The sequence below is a fragment of the Saccostrea echinata genome, unplaced genomic scaffold (genome assembly GCF_033153115.1).
Source record: "Saccostrea echinata isolate AGI-Se365-2 ecotype Australia unplaced genomic scaffold, CSIRO_AGI_Sech_v1 ptg000009l, whole genome shotgun sequence".
Lineage (NCBI taxonomy): Eukaryota > Metazoa > Mollusca > Bivalvia > Ostreida > Ostreidae > Saccostrea > Saccostrea echinata.
Window position 1 is genome coordinate 47,751,078 of NW_026889758.1, and position 26,822 is coordinate 47,777,899.

At 33.7% G+C, this 26,822-nt stretch overlaps 2 protein-coding genes across 6 annotated transcripts in view; both read right to left on the reverse strand.

Annotated features, from left to right (window-relative positions):
* LOC133182940 (TOG array regulator of axonemal microtubules protein 1-like) overlaps positions 1–14,362 on the reverse strand; it is a 30,916-nt gene extending 16,554 nt beyond the window's left edge. For all 5 annotated transcript variants that reach the window (XM_061317828.1, XM_061317826.1, XM_061317825.1 and 2 more), the window contains exons 1-3: positions 12,215–14,362; positions 1,751–1,913; positions 824–931 (exon numbers count right to left, since the gene is read on the reverse strand). In XM_061317828.1, the coding sequence (XP_061173812.1) occupies positions 824–931; positions 1,751–1,913; positions 12,215–14,146 (2,203 nt within the window). In that variant the 5' untranslated portion in view covers positions 14,147–14,362. The remainder of the gene's footprint in view (positions 1–823; positions 932–1,750; positions 1,914–12,214) is intronic.
* A 2,967-nt stretch (positions 14,363–17,329) lies between these two features.
* LOC133182819 (cell growth regulator with RING finger domain protein 1-like) lies at positions 17,330–26,595 on the reverse strand. The gene is made up of 6 exons (XM_061317663.1): positions 26,498–26,595; positions 23,045–23,181; positions 22,738–22,915; positions 21,825–21,966; positions 19,466–19,573; positions 17,330–17,768 (listed from the first exon to the last, which is right to left on the reverse strand). Exons 1-6 carry the CDS (start codon positions 26,593–26,595, stop codon positions 17,367–17,369), a joined length of 1,065 nt encoding a protein of 354 aa, XP_061173647.1. The 3' UTR covers positions 17,330–17,366.
* Between the last annotated feature and the right edge of the window lie 227 nt (positions 26,596–26,822).

The following is a 26,822-nucleotide window of genomic DNA, read 5'->3' on the forward strand; positions in this document are numbered from 1 at the left end:
ACAACATTCCCATTACATTCCCAAAAGTCATTCTGATAAAAGTTTCAGGATGCTGGATGTATTTCCAGTTATCCCTTTGCTAGCCGACATCAGTAATTGACTGCTGCTTTGTAAACAGTCTGGGACAATATCGAAGCTTATTGATTTATTTTTACAGGTAAGTATAAATACTACCCCACTACTGGGGTATGCATCATATGACCAGTTCAAATATTCATCAGCTTGGACATTAAGAAAATTAAGGGATGTTAGAGCCTATCTGATTAATCCTGATACTGTTGCTGATAATGATCCCTGAGAGGCTACTTGCAGAATAAATCTCAACATGAGGTGTGAAATATTAATCAGAATGAGGTTTTCACCCTCTGAGTTGATCATAGAGATATACCCTGTCCATAAAAGGGTGGGGAGAAAAGGTGAATGGTACATATTATGTCTGTATTTGCACACACACTCTAAGGACTTGTATAATTGAAGTACTGTTTATTAAACAGACAGGAAACTCTTCAGTTATTATACATTGATGTCAGATGAAAACAAGTCTGATGTCAGAGAAACCCTACTGTCACGCTACATTTAGAGAGCATGTTGACATTTAGGACCATTAATCAACCCACACACAAGTACCCACATTCCCAGCAAAAGTGGAACTATTAATAATGGATACTGTTTATTCAATGTTTGCTGTTAAGATAATTATATTCTACAGAATACATGCTAGTTCTGTCTTCTTCAATCGTATTTTTTTTTCTCAAATAAACCCTGGTACTCGGATTATGTCTTTTAAGGATATCTATATGATACAATAAAAGGCCTATAGTACCTCTTTCTACTTCGGCTAAATCTAGTCCACCAATGGTACTTGTGTTGATTTTTCCTGTGCTGCCGTAATTCTTCTTCAGCTTGTTCAGATGCATTTGCTTGTATGATCCTGAATGATAAAAAAAGCAATTTAGAACAGATCCATATTAGGAATAATCTACTTATTTATACACAGAGCATTTTTTTTTTTTTAAATATTTGTGTCACACACTGCTATAACTTTCAATGGCTTGATGCTGGAAGAAGTTGTTTTATGAATCTTAAACATCATGATCACCAAGCGGGGTCCAGTTGCGATTCATTGGAAGAAATTTAACCTTTTCCTTGTGTAATGGGGAAAAAATTGACATTGTCCTTGTCTAAAATACCATCTTGAGGATTACATACCTACCTTTGTGCCAAGTCTGTGGTTAAACACTTTTCTTTTTACTACAATGTTATGTACTGATCAAGATTTTTACACTGCTCATCAGTGTGACTTATTTGATCTTGTCCAAATGACCTTGATTCAGGTCAGAATACATCTGATTTTTGTGTTGAGTGTAACCTTTAAGACTTTTCTATCAAGAAGTGTCAGACCTTACTAGATTTTACACTTCCAGTCTTTGTGAGCATGAATTTAATTTGTCCAAATGACATTCGATTTGTCCATTACAAAATCATTTCACATTTCTTATCCTTCTGAACTCGAGCTTATATTAGTTATGACCATCAGTATTTAGGATTAAAACACATTCTCTGACCATAAGCAATCTTTATTAAAAACATCAATTTTCAAAGTTGTTTACTTGAAGGAGAAAAAAAACTTGGACAAAGAACCAGCGAGACCTGAAATAACTTACTTTCGATCTTCACCCCTAAGGAGCATAAAAAATGCTGTTCATTCTCCCTTTTAGAATCTTCTAATACAAATAAAAAGGACACCTACCTGATTCTTGCTGTGACTGCTGATCTTCCGCAGCATTGATGCCCACCACAGTGATGCGGCGCTGTGGTGGCTTTCGCTGCTTGGGTGTATGGTTGACTTCAGTTGATTCATCTCCTGCCCATGTTGCTCGCATAGGTTTTGGGGGCCCATCATTTATGCTTCCCTGTAAAATCAGATGCAATTTATCACTTTGTTGATAATATAAATATCATTAATTATTTGGTCTTGACATTGATTCAAATACATTTGTATCAAGTTATTAAAAAAATTTAAAGTTCTTATACACACTTTGAACAATTTTTCAATGAAGTACCCTATCCCAACTTTCTTTCTTAACCCTTTGGACAATCTCTTTAGTCACACTATTTTCTTGAGCAATTAAAAGCTTTTTAATTATCCTTAACACAGTATTGGTAAATATTTTTCTACCTTTAACAGACGTTAAATGCATCCAAATATTACTTTCTATTAAGGTATACCACCTTTAGAATAAGTACAGAAAGGTTGTTGATTTCAATTATCACTATGTCTTTAATTTCAAGTAAAAAACATTAAAGATTGCTTTTTTATGTACTTAAGGTTAAGTGACCAATTTTTTTCAAAATGCAGTCATTCACAGACCTGCCCACTCTAGTCTGTTCAGTCCGAAATGTGTATGTACATATATAAGTATTAAAAAGTACAAAAATAGTTCTTGCAATGGAGAGCAAGCCACAGTGAAACAGGTCAATATTTGTGGTGCGTCTTAAGTATTGTGTCTATGGCAATGACAACACTTATCAACACACCACTACTTGAGAAGAACTGCTCTGAACTATGTGGGGCTCTGCATGACAACTTCAAATCAAGTCCTCCCGAAATGCTCATTTTATTAATGTTCTTCACTGTCATTTTTTGGGTTCTGACAATCACATGAAGTCTCTTTAGTCAAACATTATCGTTTGAGTAGATGGCCATTGTTTGATCACTATGAACTTTTTACTTTTATCCCAGCAGTGCTTCTTTTCACTGTAAGAGATAAACCACTGGTGGGGGGTCAGAGCAAGCAAATAATACTCTCTTTATCCAATCAAACTACACATTTTTCATCCATTTTTGATCTTTAAAATTTGATCGATCTTTGCCATTTTATAATTACTTCCTATTTTGAGCAAATTTATGGTCATCCTTGTACCAGACCACCTTTTTACATGAGAGACACATTATCCTCTTTCTAAAAGCTTACAAAAAATTGCTACAAATGACTAACAATTCATCTTTTTAAAGCCGTAAGGAACATTCTCAAGTTTAGCCACTAGTAATGTGAAGGAAGTTCTTGTGCTCTAAATCAATTTTTGTTGTTTAAACAATTGTTTGAATTCTACAATACTTTGTTTGCCCAAATAAATGCCCTAGGCAATTAAAAACTGAGATGGGGAAGAGGGATCACATACCAAAGAAGTGATGGTCAAGATTTAGAAGTACCTTAGTAGGTAATCATTAGGTTTTCCTAGAGAACTAATGTAGAATAGCCAAAATATACAGTAGAATCATTATATTCATAGGGTTCAGTTTTCACGGATTAATTTATAACCTTAATGGGTATTGATATTCATTAGGGAGATGGTTAAAATAGGCTGAGCATACTGCCAATCTCTTTTATTTTGTGAATAAAATAAAATTGTTTAAATAAAATATTCATAACAAGTTTTCTGCCCATAAAAGTATGTTCCCATGAGCTGGCAAGTTCCACAAAAAAGGCCCCAACAAACTAAAATGATTCTACAGTACAACAATAGAATTGCACATACATAATGTACAATATAGTTCTAATTTAGCCTGAAAAATCCATAAAATTACAGTTATTTTTTATCTTGTATTTGAGTGGATAAGCAATTTAATTGGCATTACAGGTTTCTGTAGTTTGAAATAATTTGGGGAGTGGTTATAAGGGTTGAGTAGTTACTGGGACAATGTTCAATTGCAATGAATTCATGTGCAGGTGATTAAATGAGCAATTTGCATAAATAGAGTTGTATCGATTTCAGACAGGAAGAAAAGTTTTCGACTGCATTGATTACAGATGTAGAAATTGAAATGGCTAGCCAGGAATCAATAAGTGCACCAACATTCATGTCTTTAAGCCCAGTCCATAATAAATGCAAAAACATTTAGCATACCTTGCAGGATAGAAATCAATCAGATACTTCGATACTGCATTGGAAGAAATGGGCCAAAACTGACATTAAACGAAAGATAATTAGGTTTTCCTGTTGTCTATGAAAATAAGAGAAGTCTAAGTGGTAGTTACACAATACCTTTGGAAAAACCCAGTCTGTAGCACAAAAATTTGTTTTTTGAATAAATCAACTAAACAACATTCTTAAACAGAATCCACTTAGTTAAATGGCTTTCTACACAAGTAATTACTTAAGACTGCATAACTTAAGATATCATCAATGCATGTTGTTGTCAACAAACAAAACCTTTAAGAAGATCTTTATCATTTCCTCACCTCAAATAAATGTCCCACCGGTGGTCCCAGATTGACAAATTTAGTCAAAACAGGCACGTAGTCTATCACACCCATTGAGAGCTAATCCTTTAAACTTGAATAATCAGAATACTGTTAAAAGTCCCTCTCCTGCTTTTTTGTTAATCCTTAAAACAACATTAATGTGCAAATAATTCCATCTCCCACCATAAGTCACTCCGCACAGAAAAACATAATTCTGCTTCAGTCTGAGCGTGTCTCGCGTCTCGTCTCTTTCACACACTAATTATCAGGTCTCTTGTAGAAACCCGCATTCTTTGGACAACTCTATGGATCAATAGTCTTTCACTTGTTTGAAATTAAATGGTGCATTTTGAACGCACTGATTTCTTTGGGCAAAGTATAGAAAGAGTCCTAGTGAAGCCGTCCTTAAGAAATTCTCTTCACAACTCAATGATTATTATTGACAAAATTTCATGCTATACAGATTTTGAGAGGGATTGAAATTCAAGACACAAATCCAATGATATTATTTTTAACCTCACTACCTGTCAATAGAACCCAAAGAACAAAATTCTATACCCTCTTCGAATCTATTTTAAAGAGTTCAATGTCCAAAATCACCATCTTGTTATATGTACATTAATGGTTATAAATCATGTAAATTACTATTACAACAAAAATCTCAGTCTCAACATGGAGTAGATAAACTCTCAGAGAAAATAAATAATTCTGATTGAGACCCGTGGTTTAAACTGAGGAAAATACATATGCCAGATGCCTTAGGTAATGTGCAAATTTTCAAGACTTAATTTTCAAAATGAATACTAACGTGTCCTTTAAATTGACAGATAAAGCTTATTAAAGAACTTGAAAAGATGCCTCCATTGGTACAGAAATGACAATAATTGTAATAGGAAATTAAACCCAGATTGAGAAAAGGCACTCTCTATCCAGAGTTGTTGTTCCCTCTACGTTCTCACATGCACCTCTGTCAATGCTTGTTATATAAGATTCTTGGAAAATTTGTAAATGATTAAATAATAATTGTATTTAATTAATATATTTCTTATCAGAAAACATGATTTATTTTAATTTATTACCCCTTAAAAGAATTTTTTAAGTAAGTTTTTAATTTTGTCTCCGCAAAATAGTTCCCTAAAAAATCGGAAAATAAATTGTTTTGAGGGATGATAGATTTAAAGTAGATGATAAATTATCATCTTTATCGATAATTACAATAATTAATTATCATTTTGATTTCAAATTTTCACCATTTAAAACTTGTAATAGAATCTTGTACCATGAGCGTTGACAGAGGTGTTGACAGAAGACAACTCTGGATAGAGAATGGAGAAAAGACAACCAAAGAAAAGAGAGGTAACTCTTATTTACTAACAGTTTACATTTATTAAAAACTCAATCTTTAAATCATTTAAATGAATGTAGAACATTAATTGTATGTGCATTAATCCTTAACCAAAATTATGCCAAAGCTAAATCCAGCCCTGTGCCACCTAATAACCTTTAACCCTTTCACATTAAATGGTACCTGTAAAAGGAATATCTATCTGATTGAGTATTAGAAGGAAGAAAAAAATTGTATTCTTTCAAAATTCTGTCAGACGTTTTTAAAATAACTCTAAAATATTATTCTTAGTGATATTTTTTAAAAAAAATTTCCAATACACCTAGCTGAAATCAGAAACACAGGATTAAAGAGGAAGCATTTTAGTCACTCAGTATTTTTAGCATTGACTGGCGATGTTTTTATTGCTTCTGTTTCTAAATGTGTAATTTATCTGGCATGTTAAATGTTAACATTCAGTATTACAAATACATGTCCTCTTACAATAAAGTCTTACATAAATATTACATCTAGTTTTGGGTAACATTGAAAATTTTCACCCTAAGAAAACCATTGTCAACTGAGGTGCACGATGGTTTTCTTAGGGTGAAAATTTTCAGTGTTACCCTCAACTACATGCAAAATTTATTAATTATTATATTTTACAGAACGTTTTATACGAATAATAAAACAGTGAACTGAGTGTGCTTTAATTCTGTGCTGTCAAAATTTTTTGGAATATCACCTATCATAAAGCAGTGTTGACCGTTCCCACGTTCGATCTCGATGGAGGGCATGGTTTTATCATTTAGAAGGCAATGGTGTTTTTTAACAAATGTTTCTTGACAAATCAGATTCAACTTATTTACATGAACATGATGAATGTATAATATTACAACCTATGGCTTTTAGTTCCGATCCAAGTGTATCAATACCACTGCCACCTTTAGACAGTAAATACAATATTTTGTCATATTGTGGTATGTTTTTCACTGTGCAGAAGGGCACCAACACTGAGTGTACTTACGTAAAAGTTAAAACTACTTCATTTCAAACACTATCACTGCTAAGGATACCTCCTTTGGTTGTTTATAATTTATACTATATGATTCAGAAAATGTTCATAATGGCATAAAATGTTCATAAAAGCATGTTCCACATGGCAGCATGAAGTACTTCTACAACTGTTCATACAAATAAGTTGAAATAACAGTACAAAAATTATACATTGATTCACCATTTTCTATATAGACGTGTTAAATGGTTTCTATTATTTCATTAAAAAAAAAAAACTACTGATAGGTGAGGCCCCTTTGCATTTATTAAAATACTGGTGTCACTAACTTTTATGGACTACTGTGTTTCCAAAAAAAAAAAAAAAAAAAAAAAAAAAAAAAAAAAATCATAATTTTACTGTATTATTATGGAGAAAAAAAAGAGTAGAAATCCTGGTGTGGATGAATATATGTAGCCTTGGATTTAGATATGTAATGAGTAAAATTTACGAGTAATCGGTTGAGCCCAGACTTCTACTAATAGCACTAACTCTCCTTAAAATTTACTTCCACTTGATTCAGTCTAGCCCAGAGTACACACAATTTAAAAATGTACAAACAGGAATACTGTCTGTGGAAGTTAGACACATTCTTTTTTATTTTATCACACAAATATTCTAAAAGTATTCAAACCAATATAACTTAAAACAAACATTTCATTCATTTAAATTTCACGAACTTAACATGACGGTAAAATGTGTAAAGAATACTGGGCAGGTGTCCAAGTCCAGATTAGTACAATAAATTTAAGTCTTTTGAATTTGGGGCTGACCTCAAGTAAACATAAGAATTTGGAAAGAGACTATGTACTTGGCATGCATTATAACACTAGACGTTCAATAGAACACGGACATACTGAACAGCTCTTGAGCCAGCCACTTTTACCTTACTTTGAATAACAATTATTTGCCCTCTAAAATTGATAATTGTCATTAAAAAATTCCTTATGGACTAAAACAAACACTTACACAAAAGACACTATGCATAAGGCAATCATTTTATCCATAAACTACCAGCGACCAGTGTTTATTCAAGAGATCCATATCTATGAACCAAATAAAGGGCTGAAAGGGGCTGCTGTCTTGCTAATCTTTACCAAGGATGAACCATCCTTTTAATTAGTGAAAGATTTCTGTACCACAGTAAAAAATTCTCAATGATCAAAAAGAGATGGTCAAGTCTTTTTCGTAATTATATTTTTTACAAAGAAAGGAAAAAAATCTTGGATGCTAAACAATGTATACATCAAAACAGATGCACTGGAAGAAGGATGATGCAATGCAAAATGCAGGTCTTGTAGACATCCCAACTGATAAATGATTACAAAAAAATATCTAAGCTATTAGAGTGAGTGCCAGAACCAATATTTGGAATGCTTTTTCCTAGTTTTATTTCACAGACAATTACATATGTAATAAATAACATTCCTGAAGAATTTTCCGGTAGTTTGCTTTTAAATTTCAGATAGGTAACAAAGATTAGATAGGTCATACATCAACAAATGTTATAATTCTATAGATAAGAGAGACAAAGTCTCATACCAAATGAATGTTCTGAAAGATGCATTAGCAAAGTTCATGATCATGATTACCGGTACTGCTTTTCATTTTCGTTTAAAATGTATACATATCAGCAGTTAGAATGCATTCTAAGACGTAACATGTCATACATGGAAATTTGGTAGAGTAAGAGGGAAAAACTTTGATCTTGTCCACTTTTCAAAAAATTTAAGTTGTAACAGGCAACATCCATGCTAGTATGGATGTCAGGGCTGCTTACAATTACTTAAGAATGGACCTGGTCTAGAAACTTTGAAAGATTTTCCTAAATTTTGTAATACTGAAGCAATCAGCTTCAAAAAAAAAAAAATGAAAGATTTTCCTAAATTTTGTAATACTGAAGCAATGGGCTTCAAAAAAACATATATATTTATCAATCATAACACCCCTCTAATGTCAGAACAAAAGCCATGACATAATATTGTTATGAATTGTGATAACAGAAATTTCTGACCACTCTAAAGTTTGAAAGATACCAAAGTTGAAACAAAGTGATATCTATGTGTTCATCAATCAAGTAACACATCATCATTTTCTATTAAATATTCCCCAATAGTTGAGGAACATTCGAACAAATTCATCTCTCATGTTGCTTTGAATAAATGGTTTCCTCTTGGAGAAGGAATTGTTGCGTGAACTCTTAGCTGGCAAACTTTTATAGTTTCTATCAGCACAATAGTTTTGGTGTTGAATGCATTTCAACAATGCACCATGTACATACAAGCTATGTGAATATTTATAAATTTAATAATCTTAAGGTCTTATGCAGGCAGACTGTTCAAATAATTTTAGGCGTTCCTACCAAGTTATGAAAAAAAGTTTTATTGTGAGGAGATTTAAAACAACTCATGTTTTCCATCTTTCCTTGGTCCCTACTTACACTGCAATAAAAAAATCCCACAAAGATGGATTGACAAGTTTATTGGGAAGAAAAATCTCAAAATGTTTATCAGTATAACTTAATCATCAAAGTTAAGTTAAATTGATCTTCCAAACCAATCAAGCAAAGTGAATCTTCATTTGATTGAATTTCACTCTGTTTCTTTGGGCCTTATCAACAAATTTCATCAAAAAGTGAATGATAAATTCAAATTCTGTAGTTCATCTTGAAATTTGACATCTAATTAAACTTTTAATGAAAATGATAGATGAGTTTAAATTCCTGATAATGAGGACCATTTAATTAACTTTTCCCAGAACTCAAACAATTTACATAGCCAGGGACATGACAATGTTATTCCTTTAATAGTCAAGGTTTTGGCACTCTCACACCTGTACCTCTCCTAGGTTTTCCTCTGACGTAGGGTCTAAACACTGAAGACAGATTGGCTACTTAATCATAATATTGCAGAATGTTGAACCCTATTATCAAATAAGAAAACAATTGAAAAGTTTGCCGGTGTGCTTACATGAACTTTTTTTTCCTTCAAGAGCCTGCATACTTGATTAGTTCTAAGCATTAAACTCAACTGCAATCTTAATGACCTTTCTAATGGGTGCAAACATGTAACTGGATGTTTCTTTACATAAAGGCTTGACATGGTACCGCTAATGGAAATATAAGCACATATTTAATGCAGTTTCTATCTAGGAATTATCAATAAAACTTGTTCAAAATCCCCTGTCTATACCCTAGGTCTAAGGAATTTGCAAATGTAAGGGCAAAACTTTTAAAATAGGTATGTGTGAAACTTTTCTGGATTACCTTTTAAAGACATACTAAACCCTTTCCTCACATAAGAATTTCAAAGCATATCAAGAGTAGAAAAGTCTGGTATAATTTGAGAAAAAAAATAAAGCAATTTCTTTTAAACCTCAGAAATGTCAAAGTGTACATTTCCCTCACTTAGTAATATTTAGAAGTTATTCTTTAAATTCTCTGTTAACTAGCGAATCTTTCACTTGTCATTAATACTTTTGGAAGAAATGATGTTTAAGTCTGATTGTTCCAAAAAATAACACTTTTAAATCTTCCCAAACTTGTTTGACTTGATTGGTGACCTAGGTTATCCTACACTGTCCAAAATTGGAAGGGCCTTTAACCATGTGTACACAAAGAAATTTACTTACAAGGCTTATGGCAAATACTTATTTATAGTACACAATTTACAAATCTCCACTTCACTCTTCTTCATCTGAAATTTTATGCTTATATTGTAAATGTTTTACATCCACTTAAGCTTTAAAAACTCCAGAACAGACTATTCTCTTAAATTTAATGATATATGTGGCAAATAAAAATTATGCATAAATTATACTTTTATTAAACTCAAATCATTAAATAGAGATTCCTACTTTCTGTCCACCTGTCTGCTCAATTATTTGTACAAGTTTGTCAAGCCTGCAACTGATCTATTCATGTCTTCACATTGTGTGACATCACACTGAACCGAGGTCAATAGTTCATATGTCAAATGGTCAAGGTTACTGAATTATTGTAGCCACTGACCTATATGTTAAGTCTTCTATCTCTGAATTTCAGTCACGAAAGAGAATGATTTCATACTTCTAACACCATTATTCTTGTTCAGATTGTCCTTACTTTAGGTCATGTCTCAATGTCAAGGTGTCTCTTGACACTGACTTAAATATTACAATAATGGAATGACTTGGTTCAAGCTGTTCTTACTTATATATATATATATATATATATATATATATATAATTTAAATTCTTTTGATTTATAGATGCCCAAGTACAATTTTCCAGCTTATTTTTTTATGTTTTGTTTTGTTTTTGTTTTTTTTTTTTAAGAGATGTTTAAATTGTCTCAAAGTATATAAATTAAAAATAATGATTTTAATTTGGATCCGAGTGTAAATTATAATAATGATTAATGACAAGGTTTCTTGTTCCCTTTAGGAGCAAAGTTTATCAATTTTATATGAGCTAAACTGTGATCCAGATACCTAAAAGCCACAATCACCCTGATGATGTAAAATTCACTTTTTAATAAAGAACCCCATAAAAAAAAACACCAAAGATTTTCTTATTATATTGTACTTGCACGCAACCCATCGCCCCCTTTTTTTACCCTTGGTTGGATTTTGGGAGTCTGCGTACTAAGTTTCTTGTTGCAGAAAATATTCACAATAATACTGTGAAACCATTAATTGGAATAATTACAGTACATGTATAACTAAAGGCATGCAGTTCAGCAATAGACAGTGTCCTTTATATAGTTTTGTATCATAATTAAACTCTGTGTACCCATAGCAAGAGTATCATTTAAACAACTTTCAATTTTTCTCATAAAAATATATTTCCTTCCTTTTTCTCTACAAAACAGTTTTCTTTGCCATCTTTTTTTTTTTTAGATAAAAAAAAAATCACCAGTGCACTTGCCTTTTCTATCCAATTCATCAACAAATTGGACTACTGTAGTAGAGTTTTTGGTGGCTTACTATTCCATCTTAATTTATTGAAGTTTCAAGCATAAAATAGGTTGGGAACAATTGCCCCAATGGGATATAAAAACCTGTTTGCGATATAATATCCCATGGTAAACAGAAAATTTTAGTACAAAAGAAATAGAAAATCTATTTAGCTATAAATATAGTACATCCACATAAAATACAATAAAAGCACCAACTTTTGGTAAAAAAGTTTATCTGTATCTCACTGTTTAGGATATTGATCCCTCAGAAGATAACAAAAAAAAACCTTCTTGGGGATCAATCTCACAAACTGTAGGGTTATAAAACCTTGCTTGCCAAAAGGTGTTGCATTCAACATGTTCAATGTATATGTATCACAATGTACATATGCAGATAAAAAAATACTAAAAATATAATTTTTACATATTTTTTGCACGTAAATTTATACAGCATTTGGGAAATTATATCCTAAACAGTTATTTTATCCCAATTGGACATAACCTGTTAAATACTCTATAAATAAATGAACTATTTTTAGATTGGGCAAATAACTCTGAATCAAATGGAGATGTATATATTGCCTTCTCCAATCATCTTCTTTCACATTGAAGTAAAATGTTAAATAAAGAATTGCTTTTTATTTTCTACTTACTTGCTGGTTTCTTTTCTCTCTTGCATCTCTCTCATCCTCCCAAGGAAAGTTGCTTCTCATGCTTGCACTTTTAAATCGCCTGCTTGGGCCAGGAGTTCCATTCTCAATGGTACTGACTGCTGGTGTTGACCTAGCGGATGAAGTTACCGATTCAATCTCCAGCGTATCCGACCTAGAAATGTGCCTTGCTGATCCACTATTTCCAACAGCTAGGACCCAGTCTACATCAGCTCCGTGAACATGGTTCCCTGTGCGACTTTGTGCTGAAGATGGTATGGGCATCGCATATTCCACTAATCCTTCATGGTTCAGTTTGGGGAGTTGGCGTCTTGCTAATCGAGCCTGGACTGCTGCCATCACCCCCTCCCCTTCAGCACTCAGTTCCACCCCATCCACTGCATGGACCAGGGGTTGCAGACGACCCTGTCCCATGGCTTGGGCTATCACAGATAAGCATTCCAATGTTGCCTGTCTCACTTGCCTCTTGTTGTCACAAAGGGCTGGTGCTACTACTTGGCAAATTCTGGGAAGATCAAAGTCATAGCTAGGGAAAGTGAGGAGAGCTGCTATAATAATGTTCACAGTGTCAAGTCTTACTCTGGAATTTTTATGATGGATGTTATCAAATATCACAGTTAGTACAGGTTTGGGCTGATAGCTTTGCATCATTTTAATTGCAACTCTCATCACAGCCTGACGAACAACAATTTTATTATCACCCATGCGCTTTGCCAAAGTTGAAGACAATGGTTTCAGGTACTGCTTCACATTTTGTCCCAACTTTTCAACTAATATATTAAGAATTTCTAACGTCACTGTTGTAATTTTAAAGTTTGAGTCATCAAGCAAATTGCTTAAAAAACTTATGAAAGGCATCATATGTGGCAAAAGATTGCTTGTCACATCATTCGATTGCAAGTCCTTCACCAGGTTCTTTAGCTCCTCTACCCCTTGAGCACGCAGTTTGAAATTTTCCTGATCACCAATCTGCTTCATAACATGACTAGGGATGATGCCAAACTCAAATGAGTCCACATACTGAGCTCGACTTGTGTTTGGGGGTCCATTCATGATTTGGGGACCTTGATCAACAACCTTCGGAGACTTTGAAAATGGAGGTTTTGAATTGCGGGGAGTACTTGCAGTTGAGCTGTAACCTTCAGAATAATCCACTTCCATGCCAGTTAGTTGACAATAATACCGCCTTAGAGGAGTTGACAATTTCTGAATGTAAACACCAAACTCCCTCTCTCCCACAAGACTCTTGATTTTATCCATTGTGGTTAATGCACACTCACGAATATTGTCCTCCACTGAGTTATCCAGGAGCTTCTTTGCCAATGACTGTGTGATTTCAAAGAAATTTTCTCTCTGGAACTCTGGAGTGAACAGCATTGGCAATGAAATGACAGTCTCCTTTCGAACACGAGGATCACCATTTTCCAAACCATGTTGAACAATAGCTTTAAGCAACACCTGTACATTATTTGTGTATTTCATATACACATGTAATGTCTGTATCACAGCTCTCCTCACAGTGATTTTACTCTCTCCTATGTTTGGAATCAGTTTGCCAAGTATGACATTCATGCAAGTATCTAGGTCATCTCCAAACTGGGGTATTACTTCATTGATAAGCTGGATGCATTTCAGTCTGACGTCCCAATTTGTGTCGGATAAAGCAAGTGATAGTCCATTGAAAATCGCTTTTGGGTCATTGTAGGGAAGTCTGCCACCATTTCTCCGGACTGTAATAAGCAGTTGCTCGAGTATTTCAACTCGTCTTTTGAAGCTCTCTTCTCTAAGCTGGTTGAGAACTTCATTCTGTTCCATAGTCCAGACCCCTGGTTGGTTCGATTCTAAATAAGAGGCATTATTAAATTCATGGACCGGGAATTTGGTAACGTGTGCCTTGGCGACTTTGCCAGCCATCTAACCTGTAACACTTCAAATTTGTATCGTTAATGAAGTCAATGAACACGTCTGCTTCTTTCAAGACACTGTAGTGTCCATCATATCCCATGCAAAAGACATTATCTCTTCCAATCCCTTCGTAATGCACTGACAGAAGTCATTTTATCCTTCACATTCTTAGATAGCAGTCCAAGATGGCCGAGTTCTTCACAACAACACAAACTAATGGAATCACGTGATTAGAATAACTTGCCCGTATGACAATGTTAAACAGTAACATAGGTGCGGATCAATATATTTCACATACTATGTAAAGTTTAAAAAAAACGTGTCTGCAGGGGCATGCATGTATTATGTTTACGATATCAATATATGTTTTCTTTGTTTTCTTAATCGATTGTATTATAATTTCTCAAATAATTATACCTATAATTACCCAATTAAAATATAGCTAATCAAGTGTTAATTGAATATATACATTCAGGACATCTAATTAATTAATTAATTAATGCATGCATCGACATGATTTTTTTTTACTCTATTTAAAATCAGTTCATACTCAATCTCTTTATTTTCGGTTTAGAGAGTTTTGGATGATTTTTTTCCCACGGGGCGAGGGTGTGTACATGCGGGGAAGGTGGGGGGGGGGGGTAGCCTGTTTAAAATTTCTTTATTGCATAATACACCCATAAGGGTCAAGCAATACAATCCATCATAAAAAAGAGAGAGAGAACAATGAATGTTTATAAACAATTTAAGCAATTTACTCAATATGTTACACCGATGTGGACCTTTTATTTCTTAATTTATAAAAGTGCAAACGGCCGGTATAACTTCAAGTGTTGAACTAAGTATATATATCAAGTTTCTGTATGGGTGATTTGAGATAGAATGAGGAACAATTATCTATAGAATAGTTGTTATAAGTATATTCCTTGCTTGTATATATTACAATTATATTTTAACAATCTTCTGTTTGATGAAAATAGAAATATTACGGTGGGAAGAGATTGGAGGGCTTTTGCACCCACTATACAACTGCTATACAACGTTTCGACATTCAAAATATTTTCCACATCAACTTCTGTCCCCACCGTTAGAAAATTACTACTTTTTATGGCATAATATGCATACTGCTGTATATAAGTGTTAAGAGAGAGAGAGGGGGGGGTAAACAAATTAAAAATCATTTCATTTTATTGGTTTGCCAAAAACTATTCCATGAATTTCAGTTTACAAAACTTCACGATTTCCATTTTGTTTGTTTTTCCTTTTGATATTCCTACTCCATCAAGACAAAACCCAAAACAACGACTGAGGTAAATTAGTATGAAAACGAATTGTATGCAAACGACAGTGCATTTCTCTTGTATTTATCTCTTATGTTTATCTTTTTAGGTCACCTGAGTCACTGAGATGACCTATTGATATATATGATATATTTATATGATATATATTATATGATATATATATTGATATATGTTTTTTTGTCTGTCGTCGTGCGTCGTCCGTCATTCGAAAATTTTGAGCTTCTTCTTTGGAACCGCTGAACCAATTTCAACCAATTTAGGCATACAGCATCAACGAGTGAAGGGGAACAAAATTTGTGAATATCATGGTCCCTCCTCCCCAACCCCCAAAGGGAGGGGGGGGGACTAAAACCATAAAAAAATAATGCAATCTTTAAAAATCTTCTTCTTTTCTCTTGGACATCAAGCAGTTGAACTGTTGCCATGATTGTAATAAGAAGTGAGTTCTCAAACAAAATCGTGAAATTCATGGTTCCAGGGTAAGGGGTTCTGGAGTTAGGGCTCTAATGATCATATAATAAAAATGCATAAATTCTTCAAAAATCTTCTACCCCTTTATATTTGGCAGGCAAACTAGGTGCATGTCGGGTTTTGATGAGCAAAGGTGACTCTTCCAAAATTGAGAAATTGGTTGCCCCAGGGTCAGGGGTTCGGGGGGGGGGAGGGGGGGGGGCTCTGTTGATAATATTGTGAAAATGCATTATTTCATTGAAAATCTTCTTCTCTGCTTCTGAGTATTAAGAAAACAAACTGATTGCATGGTTATGATAAGCACTGGTGCCTCCTCCAAAATTGTGAATTTCGTGGCCCCAGGGTCAGCGGATATTTAAATAGTGAAAATGCATAAATTCTCCGAAAATCCTCTTTGCTCCTGCGTATTTTTGAGATAAACTAAGTGCATGGTTATAATAAGCAAGGGAACCTCTTCCAAAATTGTGAAATTCGAGGCCCCAGGATCAGCAGCTCTTATGAAGGAGGGGGGAGGGGACTCCATTGATTATAAAGTGGAAATGCATTATTTCTTTGAAAATCTTCTTCTCTGCCCCTGGGTATTAAGCAAACAAAACTAAGTGCAAATTTATGATGAGCAAGGGAGCCTCTTCCAAAATGTTGTATTTCATGTCCCCTTGGTTAGGGATGTTGGTGTTAGGGTGGGGCTGTGTTGAATCTTTAGTGAAAATGCATTATTTTTTGAAAATCTTCTGCTCTGCTCCTGGGCAAACAGTGTACAAAGTTGTAATAAGCAAGGATATTTTCACGGCATTTGTGAAATTCTGTACCACTTGGTCAAGTGTTCTGGTGCTGGGCAGGGCTCTGTTGATTTGTATTCTTTTGAGAGAAGTTATTTCCCTTTGCTATTCACCTATGATGATTTTAAAAATACTGTAAATGTCATTGAAAGGTCAATTAAATAAGAGAATTATACAAGATTTTTTATTAATATATAATACAAAAAGGACTGTCATTATTTTAATGGTCACATAGACTTTTAAATAAAAGATAAATAAAAATGACACAAAAATACCTTATATTTGTATGTATTAAATGTTCTTCAAAGACCAAGAGTAGCCATTGTGAAAGGAAATGAGATGGGTCCAATAATAGTTTAGTTTGCATAGTGATAGTGACAAATGGGGGCAAGTACAGGCAAGTAGATAGATATACTTAAAGATTTGTTACTGAGCACTTAAGTAATTATTTTCTTGATTCCTGATCATCCTCTTTCTCTTGGGAAACATAACTTCATCTATCAGTTTATTTCATTTTAGTTATACTTCTATGGATCCTTTACAGTGTTGTGTTATACTTGAGTGACTGTCAAGGCCCTTAGACCTCCTGTTCAAAATTTTAAGACCATTTTGATACTCATCAAGAAGAAAAAGAGAAAATGTTACAACTTAACTGCATTTTACTGAAAACAAAAAATATCAGTTGAACCCACAGAAACTGTTTAGCCTGTTGTTTAACCTTTCCCACCAAATGTCGCCTAAAACAGCAGGAGGATTTACTGTATGTTCTATGTTTCTCTGACCAGATATTGATGCTTGCTGATTGGAGTCTTTTACTCTAAAATAGGAAGTGAAAATATCCCTACACACAGGGCACTTGTCTAATTTATTTACACATTCACTACACACACATCCATGCCGACAAGGAAGGAGAACAATGGTCATTTCTACGTCCTGACACACACAGCAAGTGTCAAAAACAATATGGCTGCTCAGTCTTCCTTCACTATTAACCCCAGTGCACTGTTGAAATTCAGAATCACTGTAATAACTTCTTGTTTCTGTCTCTGTACTGGAGTTTTCAGTGGATACAAAGAAAGGCTACAAAAAAAAAAAAATTATAAAATGATTAGAAATTCTCATTGACAAAATATGCTTCTTTTTATTCATAATATGCAGTGACTGTCATGCCTTTGAATGGTTGAAGTATATCCTAATATTACATTATATTTAAAGGTTATGTACTTTTGCCATGTTTTAAAATAGAACACAATTTGAGCAAAAAAATACCCACTATAAGAGTGCCATTTTTTTCCCCATACTAGATCTTTACAGAAACTATTTTTTTTAGATTTGAAACCCATTATAACATCTTTTGATCATCAGACTATTTTTGATTACAAGTACATATTTTTTTAAATTTGTTCCATGAGGTGGCATGGAAATAATGACTATAATATCCAATCATGATCAAACATATTTATACATGAAAGACATTTATGATCAGCACAGCCCTTTAGATCACTTTACTCCAACTGACAAACTAGGGGTATATTTAAAAAAATATACACGAGCATTCCCAGTTTGTCATTCAGTTGAAAGCAATCTAAAGGTCTGTGATCAGAAGCCAAATTAGAACAACCAACAAAAATGGCTCCCAGAAATTAAATCATTTCACTGCAGTGTGCCTACTGAGTAATCATTGTATAAATCCTGTAAAACAATATATTTGAAATAAATGATAAACTATGTGAAATAAAAAAAAAAATTAATAACAAGAGGCCCAGGGGCCACATCACTCACCTGAGCACTATGGCTAGGAAAAAGCAGAAATCAGTTCAGTTTTGAAAGGTTGAAAAGTTTAAATATAAAAGTGGTTCGGGGGTGGGGGTTGATTTGAACTAACTTGAATCTATACTTCATAGGGATGCTTTTGAATTAATATGACAAATAATGGCTTTGCAGCTCTTTAAGAAGAACATTTTTATTGATATATCCTTTGTATAACTATGATCCTCTGTTATGTCCCCTCTATTCTCCTGGGGGGTCATGAATTGAACAAATTTGAATCTACATTACCTGAGGATGCTTCTATTTAAATATGACCAATCATGGCTTTGCTGTTCTTGAGAAGAAGATTTTTTAAGATTTTTCCTATGTATTCCTATGCAAAACTTTGATCACCCATTGTGGCCCAAACCTATCCCTGGGGGTCATGATTTGAACAAATTTGAATCTACACAATCTAAGAATGCTTCCATATAAATATGACCAATTATGGCTTTGCTTTTTTTGAAAAATAGATTTTAAAAGATTTTTAATATGTTTTCCTATGTAAAACTTTGATCGCCAATTGTGGCCCCATCCGACCCCTGGGGACCATGATTTGTACAAACTTGAATCTACACTACCTGAGGATGCTTCCACATAAGTTTCATATTTTCAAGCACAGTGGTTCTTGAGAAGAAGATTTTTTAATGATGCCATTAATTTTTCATGAATTCATGATTATCTCCCCTTGGAACAAGGCGTGGCCCTTCATTTGAACAAACTTGAATCCCCTTAACCTGAGGATATTTTGTGGCAAGTTTGGTTGAAATTGGCCTAGTGGTTATGGAGGAGAAGTTGAAAATGTGAAAAGTTTACAGATGGACAGACAGCTAGACAGACGGACTACAGACAAAATGTGATCAGAAAAGCTCACTTGAGCCTTCGGCTCAGGTGAGCTAAAAACATGAAATTATCAAGTTTATTCAGTTTACAATGTTAGTTATAAATGACTTTATACAGGAACTTACATTGAGAGTAGTAATTTTGTTATCATTGGTGATCAGAAACTGGTGTAAAACTTGAGAATCTAGCTGAACTTGTGGGTCTTTAATGTGCAAGACAGACAGCATAATGACCTAAAATGATTAAGATAAGACAGTGAGTATATAAGTGTCCATGAAACATGAATGCTCTTTCTATTACACAGTGTTTTCCCTTTATTTCAAAGTAAAAGGTTAGAGATCAATTGTAACAGGCTAGGGGTTGAGGTTAATGAAAAAAATCCCTGTGGACCTTACGACAATTATTTTTTGAATGTTTGAATTCTAAGCAGCATTTTAATCAATTGAAGCCGTCAATTTGGCCGGTAACCGATTCTTAGGGAAAACACTGATTACATGCCTCCAAAGGACATAATTCAGGTGAATTTTATCTAAAGTTGATCTTTTCATTTTTTTTTTTTTTTAAATTCTGTTTGCTTGTTGGATATCCCTTTATTCTTCTTTAAAGCTAGATCCATGGCATAGAATATTGAAGCTAAGACCAAAGGGTCTTAACTCTAGTAAACATTTTGAAAATAAGCCAAAATCAAATTTCCCCTTCATTTTTGTTCTTCCAACTTGCATGTCTACAAAACGTCTATTTCCATCACAGCATGCTACCGGTAATCTTGTGACTTTAACTAAATTGAAACAGATGAAAAGATGGATTCAACACTACATATTTCACCCCATTTTCAGTATTCCCCATTTTCATTGTTCATTTGAGATTTGCCCATACACAATGAACATCATTCTTTTAAATAAGACTCAAATCATCTGTGTTTTATCTGATGCCATTCCTTTGACTAAATATGATTCAACTTTTAATACAACTACCGGTAACCATTTCAGTAACTTTATGCTTTTAGCCTTTTAATACAACTAACCATTTCAGTAAATTAATGCTCAATTTTCCATTTTGAAAGCACTAGATCAGAGGTTGAGCAAACATTGATCTTTTTACCCAAACTGACTTTTCAACCATCACAGACTTAAATGAATAAAGATTCAGCATACAGGTCTTTCAATAAGACATCAAATTAAAGTCCCAAGACAGGTACTTATTGGAATGATGAAGAGGCTGCAGTGTCTTTGCTTAGGCTCCTTTGACTGTATAGGTTACAGTTGGGATTTTCATATAATTCAGTCATAAAAATCTAGTCTGATGACAGATAATCGAGTTTATAATAGTACATAGCTAGTTGATTAAGAATACCTGTAAACCAAAACAGTTTACAGAGGTTTTATCAAAGAACGAGGGCGCTTTTGATTGGCGTTCGGCAGGAATCTGGGCGCACTTGAAAAGTGAAAATTTCATTGATCTGTCACACGAAATTTTAGCATTCTTTTGATATATCGGGTTCCTGTGAAATAGGAAAGGGAAATATTTTCTTGATATTGTATTTTGATTTCCTAAAAAAGAACTTGAAAATTGGCTAGATGGATCATTTGGTACAAAATGTTACATTTTGAAACACGTTTTCCTAAAAATTTGCTATCTCTGGGTCATCTCTCCATGATTTTGAAACGTTATTTGTGTGCATTTTAATTCAAAGAAACTAACAAACATTTGTAAAAAAAATGGAGAGAAGACCCAGAGACAATAAAAAATGTACTTTTTCCAAAAAAAATTCCAATGTGTAAATGCGGTGCTTCATTGTCACTTTAAAAACCACAAAGTTTGTGGAGCGGTGATAGCTCAGTAGTATGCGTTACCCGTCCAGTGCACTAATAAAGAAATATTTTTGGTTTGATCCTTGCATGGATCGTTAATATTTTTTTAGTACAAACAATCAATTCTTTTGTCAGTTTAATTTTATGTACTAATTTATTTTCAAATAGATAAATTCTGGTTCTGTTGCACCAGTTGCATTTAACTATACCCTATAGGTGTTTATTGTTTATGTGAAGCGTAACTAAATTTTACATGTAGTATTTATTAAGATAAGCGGACTGATATATCAAATTCGACAAAGTATTTCAAACATGTAAAATGTAACATTTTTCCCATGTGCGTAACTTTGTAAAGTGTGCCCAGCTGTGGTCAGCCGACCAAATCGTAGACATTTAAACTATAAATGTTTCGTACGCCTTATTCCTGCAGATCACACGCCAAACACGCCCATCTTCTTTCTACCTTTCTAGCTGGTACAAGTATATTACACTTCTAGCTTTCTCATATATAAATCTGTTTATATTTGATGTAAAATATAACTTCAACCTATCAAAATGGTATTTACTACACATAATTAGCTAAAAAGATGTACATGTATTAATTCACAGTAGTGTCATAATCTCACAAGGTTGCTATATGATAGTACATCATTTATAACAAACCCTTACTTACTATCTGTAACTCCCCTGCCACAGGCTCCTCTAGAGTACAAGCTACAACAACTGGATAGGTGCTTCTAGGAGGGGCTTTACCATGCTGTTTGATTCTGTCTGGTATTTCTGTGTGCCATTCCAAGTTCTCACATTTCTGGGACCTGATAAATAAAGACAAGCACTGGTAACCAACTGGCATATGTTAAAACACATAAAGACACTAGAAATAGTACTGTAAATTGCTTTTTATTCATGAGAACTTTATTTTCACTTAAGTAAGCGAGACTGTCTGCTAGCGAATATTTCATTTTATTATACCTCTGTGAATTTTTTCTATATAAAAATATGACGAATAAACATGCTATTTTCTCCAAACAGCCCCTACCATGGAATAGTTTTTGTGCTATTTGCCCATGGTGAAATAGTCATTAAACTATTCACCAGCAGCATTCTGTTTCCCTCGCTTTTTATCTCGGAACTCTTCTGGTTATCCAGATTGTGATGCAACACAAATAAAGACTGCTTCGGTATAATAAAACACCTATTTACTGACTATTCGGACAATAGCAAGTTTATCGTCCCCCTCGACAGCAACTATTTCCCTTGGCTGCACCTCGGGAAATAGTTGCTGTCTTGGGGAACAATAAACTTGCTATTGTCCTCATAGCCAGTAAATAGGTGTATACTAGTGTACAATTCTACTTTTAAAGACTATATAGAGTGATAACCAGAATATTTAAATATTTTGTTTCACTTATAGTTACAAAAACAAAACAAAAAACAACAAAAACAACAAAAACAATCTTGTGAAAGTTATGTGACCAACAGTAACCCTTTAGATACTTAGTTCTTCAAACTTAGTGTCTACAGAAAGTTACAAAGAAATACATCAATGAAAATACTTTTTTTTTATTCCTGAGCAGCACATGTACCTCTGTGAATAATGTGAGACATCAACTTTCTTGTCACCAAGAAAGAGTTCTTTTTGAATTCTGTTATAAAGAACCTCCCATGGGTGCTGGAGTTCCTTGTAAAATTCATCTATTTCTGCTTCCCAAAAGAGGCTTACAAAACCAGGTTTTAGTAATGACAACTGAAGATTTAACCCATCTACAAAAGGGGGGATATAGTGTGAAAATGATGATAAAATCTGATGGAATATTAATTCCAAGAAATTTCACAAAGTCCTGCATTAATAATAAAAACATGTTAATAAAACCTTACAAGGCAAAGTATTACCTGATATGCTACTCCTGTTTTCATTTGACAAAGAAATATGGAATGGATTAAAAACTTCTCTCATGGAAACTTCTTGTGTTGATTTCACATGATGAACTGCATTTATGTTTTGTAGGAAGATTTCTTCCCAATTCAACCTTAAATAGATATCAAAGTAACCAGATTCAGTTTTTTCTCAGTAAAAAAATAATTCTGGGTGCATCTTAAATTCTTTACTTACCCAGAGATAAAAATAACAAAGATTAGCAACTGACAGTTTTCTTTGCTAAAATAGATGGCGGTCTTAAAATTACTCTTTATTGTTTATTTCATAAAAAAAATTAATACATAAATAAACATTTTACTATATATGGGTGTATAATTTGTAAAGTTTTAAAATTATACAATGAGTAATAAAAGCAAAGTAGCCAATTAAAGAGGTTAATGATTGACAGCTGGTAAAATCTCGTTGAGATATATGGCTGACCTCTGGTAACCTGTTGCTATTTCAGATATCCATTTTATAAAGTTATCTATTTATACTGAACTTATTAATAAACTTATGAAAATATAACTTTCTGGATAATTTGTTGAGACGAATACGAAGGATTAAGGATGAGTATCGCCAAAAAAAATGCTTAACAATTTTCCTAAAAATTATCATTGACAATATTGTGATATTTTTACATGAAATTTTTATTTTCATTACTTCTTATAATAAACAAATCTACATATTTTTCTTACAAGCATAATTAACATTACCTTACTTTTTACATTCTTATTTATATAATTTTTGTATTTTTTTGTTTTTATGCCCCAGGATCGAAAGATCCCGGGGGTATATTGTTTTTGTCCTGTCTGTCTGTTTGTCTGTCTGTCTGTTGTCAACTTTAACCTTGCCCATAACTTTTGATTGGTTGGAGCTATGACTTTCATATTTCACATGTGTATTCCTTGTGACAAGACCTTTCTTTGGGTACCATCATATTTGACCTTTTGACCTTGGAGTTTGACCCACTTTTGCAAAATTTTATGACACTTTAACCTTGGCCATAACTTCTGAACAGTTGGTGCTTGGGGTTTCAAACTTCACATGTGTATTCTTTGTGACAAGGCCTTCCTTTTGGATACCAACAACTTTGACCTTTTGATCTTGACCTTAGAGTTTGACCTACTTTTGAAAAACTTTAACCTTGGCCATAACTTTTGAACAGTTGGTGCTTGGGGTTTCAAACTTCACATGTGTATTCCTTGTGACAAGACCTTCCTCTGGATATCAACCTCTTTGACCCTTTGACCTTGACCTAGGAGTTTGACCTACTTTTGAAAAACTTTAACCTTGGCTATAACTTTTGAACGGTTAGAGCTAGTGCTTTCATACTTCACATATGTAATAATTGTGACAAGACCTTCCTTTGAATACCAACCACTTTGACCTTTTGACCTTGACCTAGGAGTTTGACCTACTTTTGAAAAACTTTAACCTTAGCCATAACTTTTGAATGGTTGATGCTAGGGCTTTCAAACTTCACATATATAATCCTTGTGACAAGACCTTCCTTTGGATACCAACCACTTTGACCCTTTGACCTTGAAATAGGAGTTTGACCTACTTTTGAAAAACTTTAACCTTGGCCATAACTTTTGAATGGTTGGTGCTAGGGCTTTCACACTTCACAGATGTAATCCTTGTGACAAGACCTTTCTTTGGATACCAACAACTTTGACCTTGACCTTGATGTTTTACTTATTTTTAAAAAAACTTTAACCTTGGCCATAACTTTTGAACAGTTGCAGCTAGGGCTTTCAAATTTAACATTTTTTATCTTTTGGCCTGGATTTTGACTTGCATTTGAGAAACTTTAACCTTCACCATAAGCTGCCATACGGGGGCATCAGTGTTTCACAAACACATCTTGTTTAATAATAATTATGGAACAGAATTGATTAGCTGACAAGCCCAACTTTCAAAAAATTAACTGGCAAATTTAGAGAAATTGCGTCCCTTCATTAAAAAAAAGAAGAGGGTGGAAGAACTGAAAAAAATTTGCAGACAGAGAAAAATGGTCAACTTTGACCTTTAATCTTTTGCCCTTAAAGTCAATAATGGTCTTTTTCAGATTAAAGAAATTCATGAACTTTATTTTCATTGTAAAAGCTTATAGAGGACTTACGTTATCATCTGATAACTATGTCTGCAATATATAAATTTTCTGACCTTGGGCTTTGTCCTTTTGACCTCAAATTCAATATGAGTCTTTTTAATGTCATATTGACTAATGGTATAAAATCTTATTGCAAAACCTCAAAGAGAACTAGAGTTATCAATAGGAAACCATTTTACAAGAACATAATGGTAGCTGGAGATCATTTGAATAAAAATCAATTATCATTTTAAATAAATTTCATCAACGTGAGAAATCTTTTCTAATTTATTATTCAAATTCGCCCCCCCCCCCCCCCCCTAAAAAAATACATATAGCAAAGTTTTAATCTTCTTCGTCTTTTGTGAATAAAACATTGAAGTATATTTTCATGACAATAATATACATGTATACAACTTAATTATATACATGTATAAATAAATTACAATACGGATTTAGCTTGAAATAATTTTATATTACGTGCTATGTGTACATATAAAAACATACTATATCACCATAATACAATAATTTGATGAAATCCCGAAAAAATTAACCCAAGTCCCGAACCGTCTTTACCCAAGTCCCGAACCATCTTGTCAGTAGTCCCGAAACGTCGTATTAGTGAATGCGGGTGGTTACGTTCCGATTACTTGTTCAACCCGCGTGGTTTCGACACGAATCCATGTTCGACCCGAGTGGTTTCGTTCCAAAGCAATTAATTGCTTCGGAACGAAATTAATTAACACTTTCAACAGTTTTACATTTTATTTTTTCGTCTACATTTTTTTTGTATCGACCACGTATATTTGTGTATCATAATTTGGAGAAATCTACATTAATGTTTAGATAGTGCATATGTGATCACGGTACATTTGAAGAAGTATTTGATTAATTTTTATGGGAAACTGTTCAAATATAATTCATTACTAAACAAATTCAACATCCATGCTCCGCGATAGTACAAAAAATATTAGGAAACCTTCTAACTGCATGTTGACTACACATACGGAAACAACTACCTATTGACACGCACATCTCTGAAGCCATACCATATACAGCTACCGAATATCCATTTATTTACCGCACAGTGTATACCCCTGTACTCAGGTATTCACATATAGGGATATATATTAGAGTAGGTCGAAACCACTTGGGTCGTAACCACGCGGGTCGAACACGGAATCGGAACGTAACCACCCGACACCGTATTAGTCAGGTCCCGAAACATCGTGCATCCGTATCAGAAACCACTTGGGCAAAAAAAAACCTCATGCAATAGCTAGCGTTTCCATAGAACGTTTGTCATTTCACTAAAGTTGATCTTTACTACCTTTTGAGAACTATCACAAATGTGAATACAATCAATATGCAAAGAAATATTTGTTCTCCGGTTGTACTTGTTATATCGTTTTCCAACTCCGACGCCATTGTTTAATGTTTACAATCTACCGGAAATTTCGTCATGCGTATTTTGCAACGACGATTTTCATTGGCTCCGGACAATTACTCTCTTTGCACTGATTGGAAAATTTTCAGAAAAGAAGGAAGCTCATTGGCCAATAACAACGAAGGAAGTCGGTTAGTCGAAGAAAGTAGATGAGAGATGACAACTTGTTTTATTACAGACGACATACGGAGATGAAACTGGACATTAA

What these genes read in the sequence shown, in the direction of transcription:
- LOC133182819 (XM_061317663.1), bottom strand. Translation starts at nt 26,595, where the DNA reads ATGGCGTCGGAGTTGGAAAACGATATAACAAGTACAACCGGAGAACAA. An exon ending in TTTGTGATAGTTCTCAAAAG is followed by an intron (nt 23,182 to 26,497) that starts GTAGTAAAGATC and finishes TATCTATTTAAG; the next exon opens with GTTGAATTGGGAAGAAATCT. An exon ending in AAACAGGAGTAGCATATCAG is followed by an intron (nt 22,916 to 23,044) that starts GTAATACTTTGC and finishes CCCCTTTTGTAG; the next exon opens with ATGGGTTAAATCTTCAGTTG.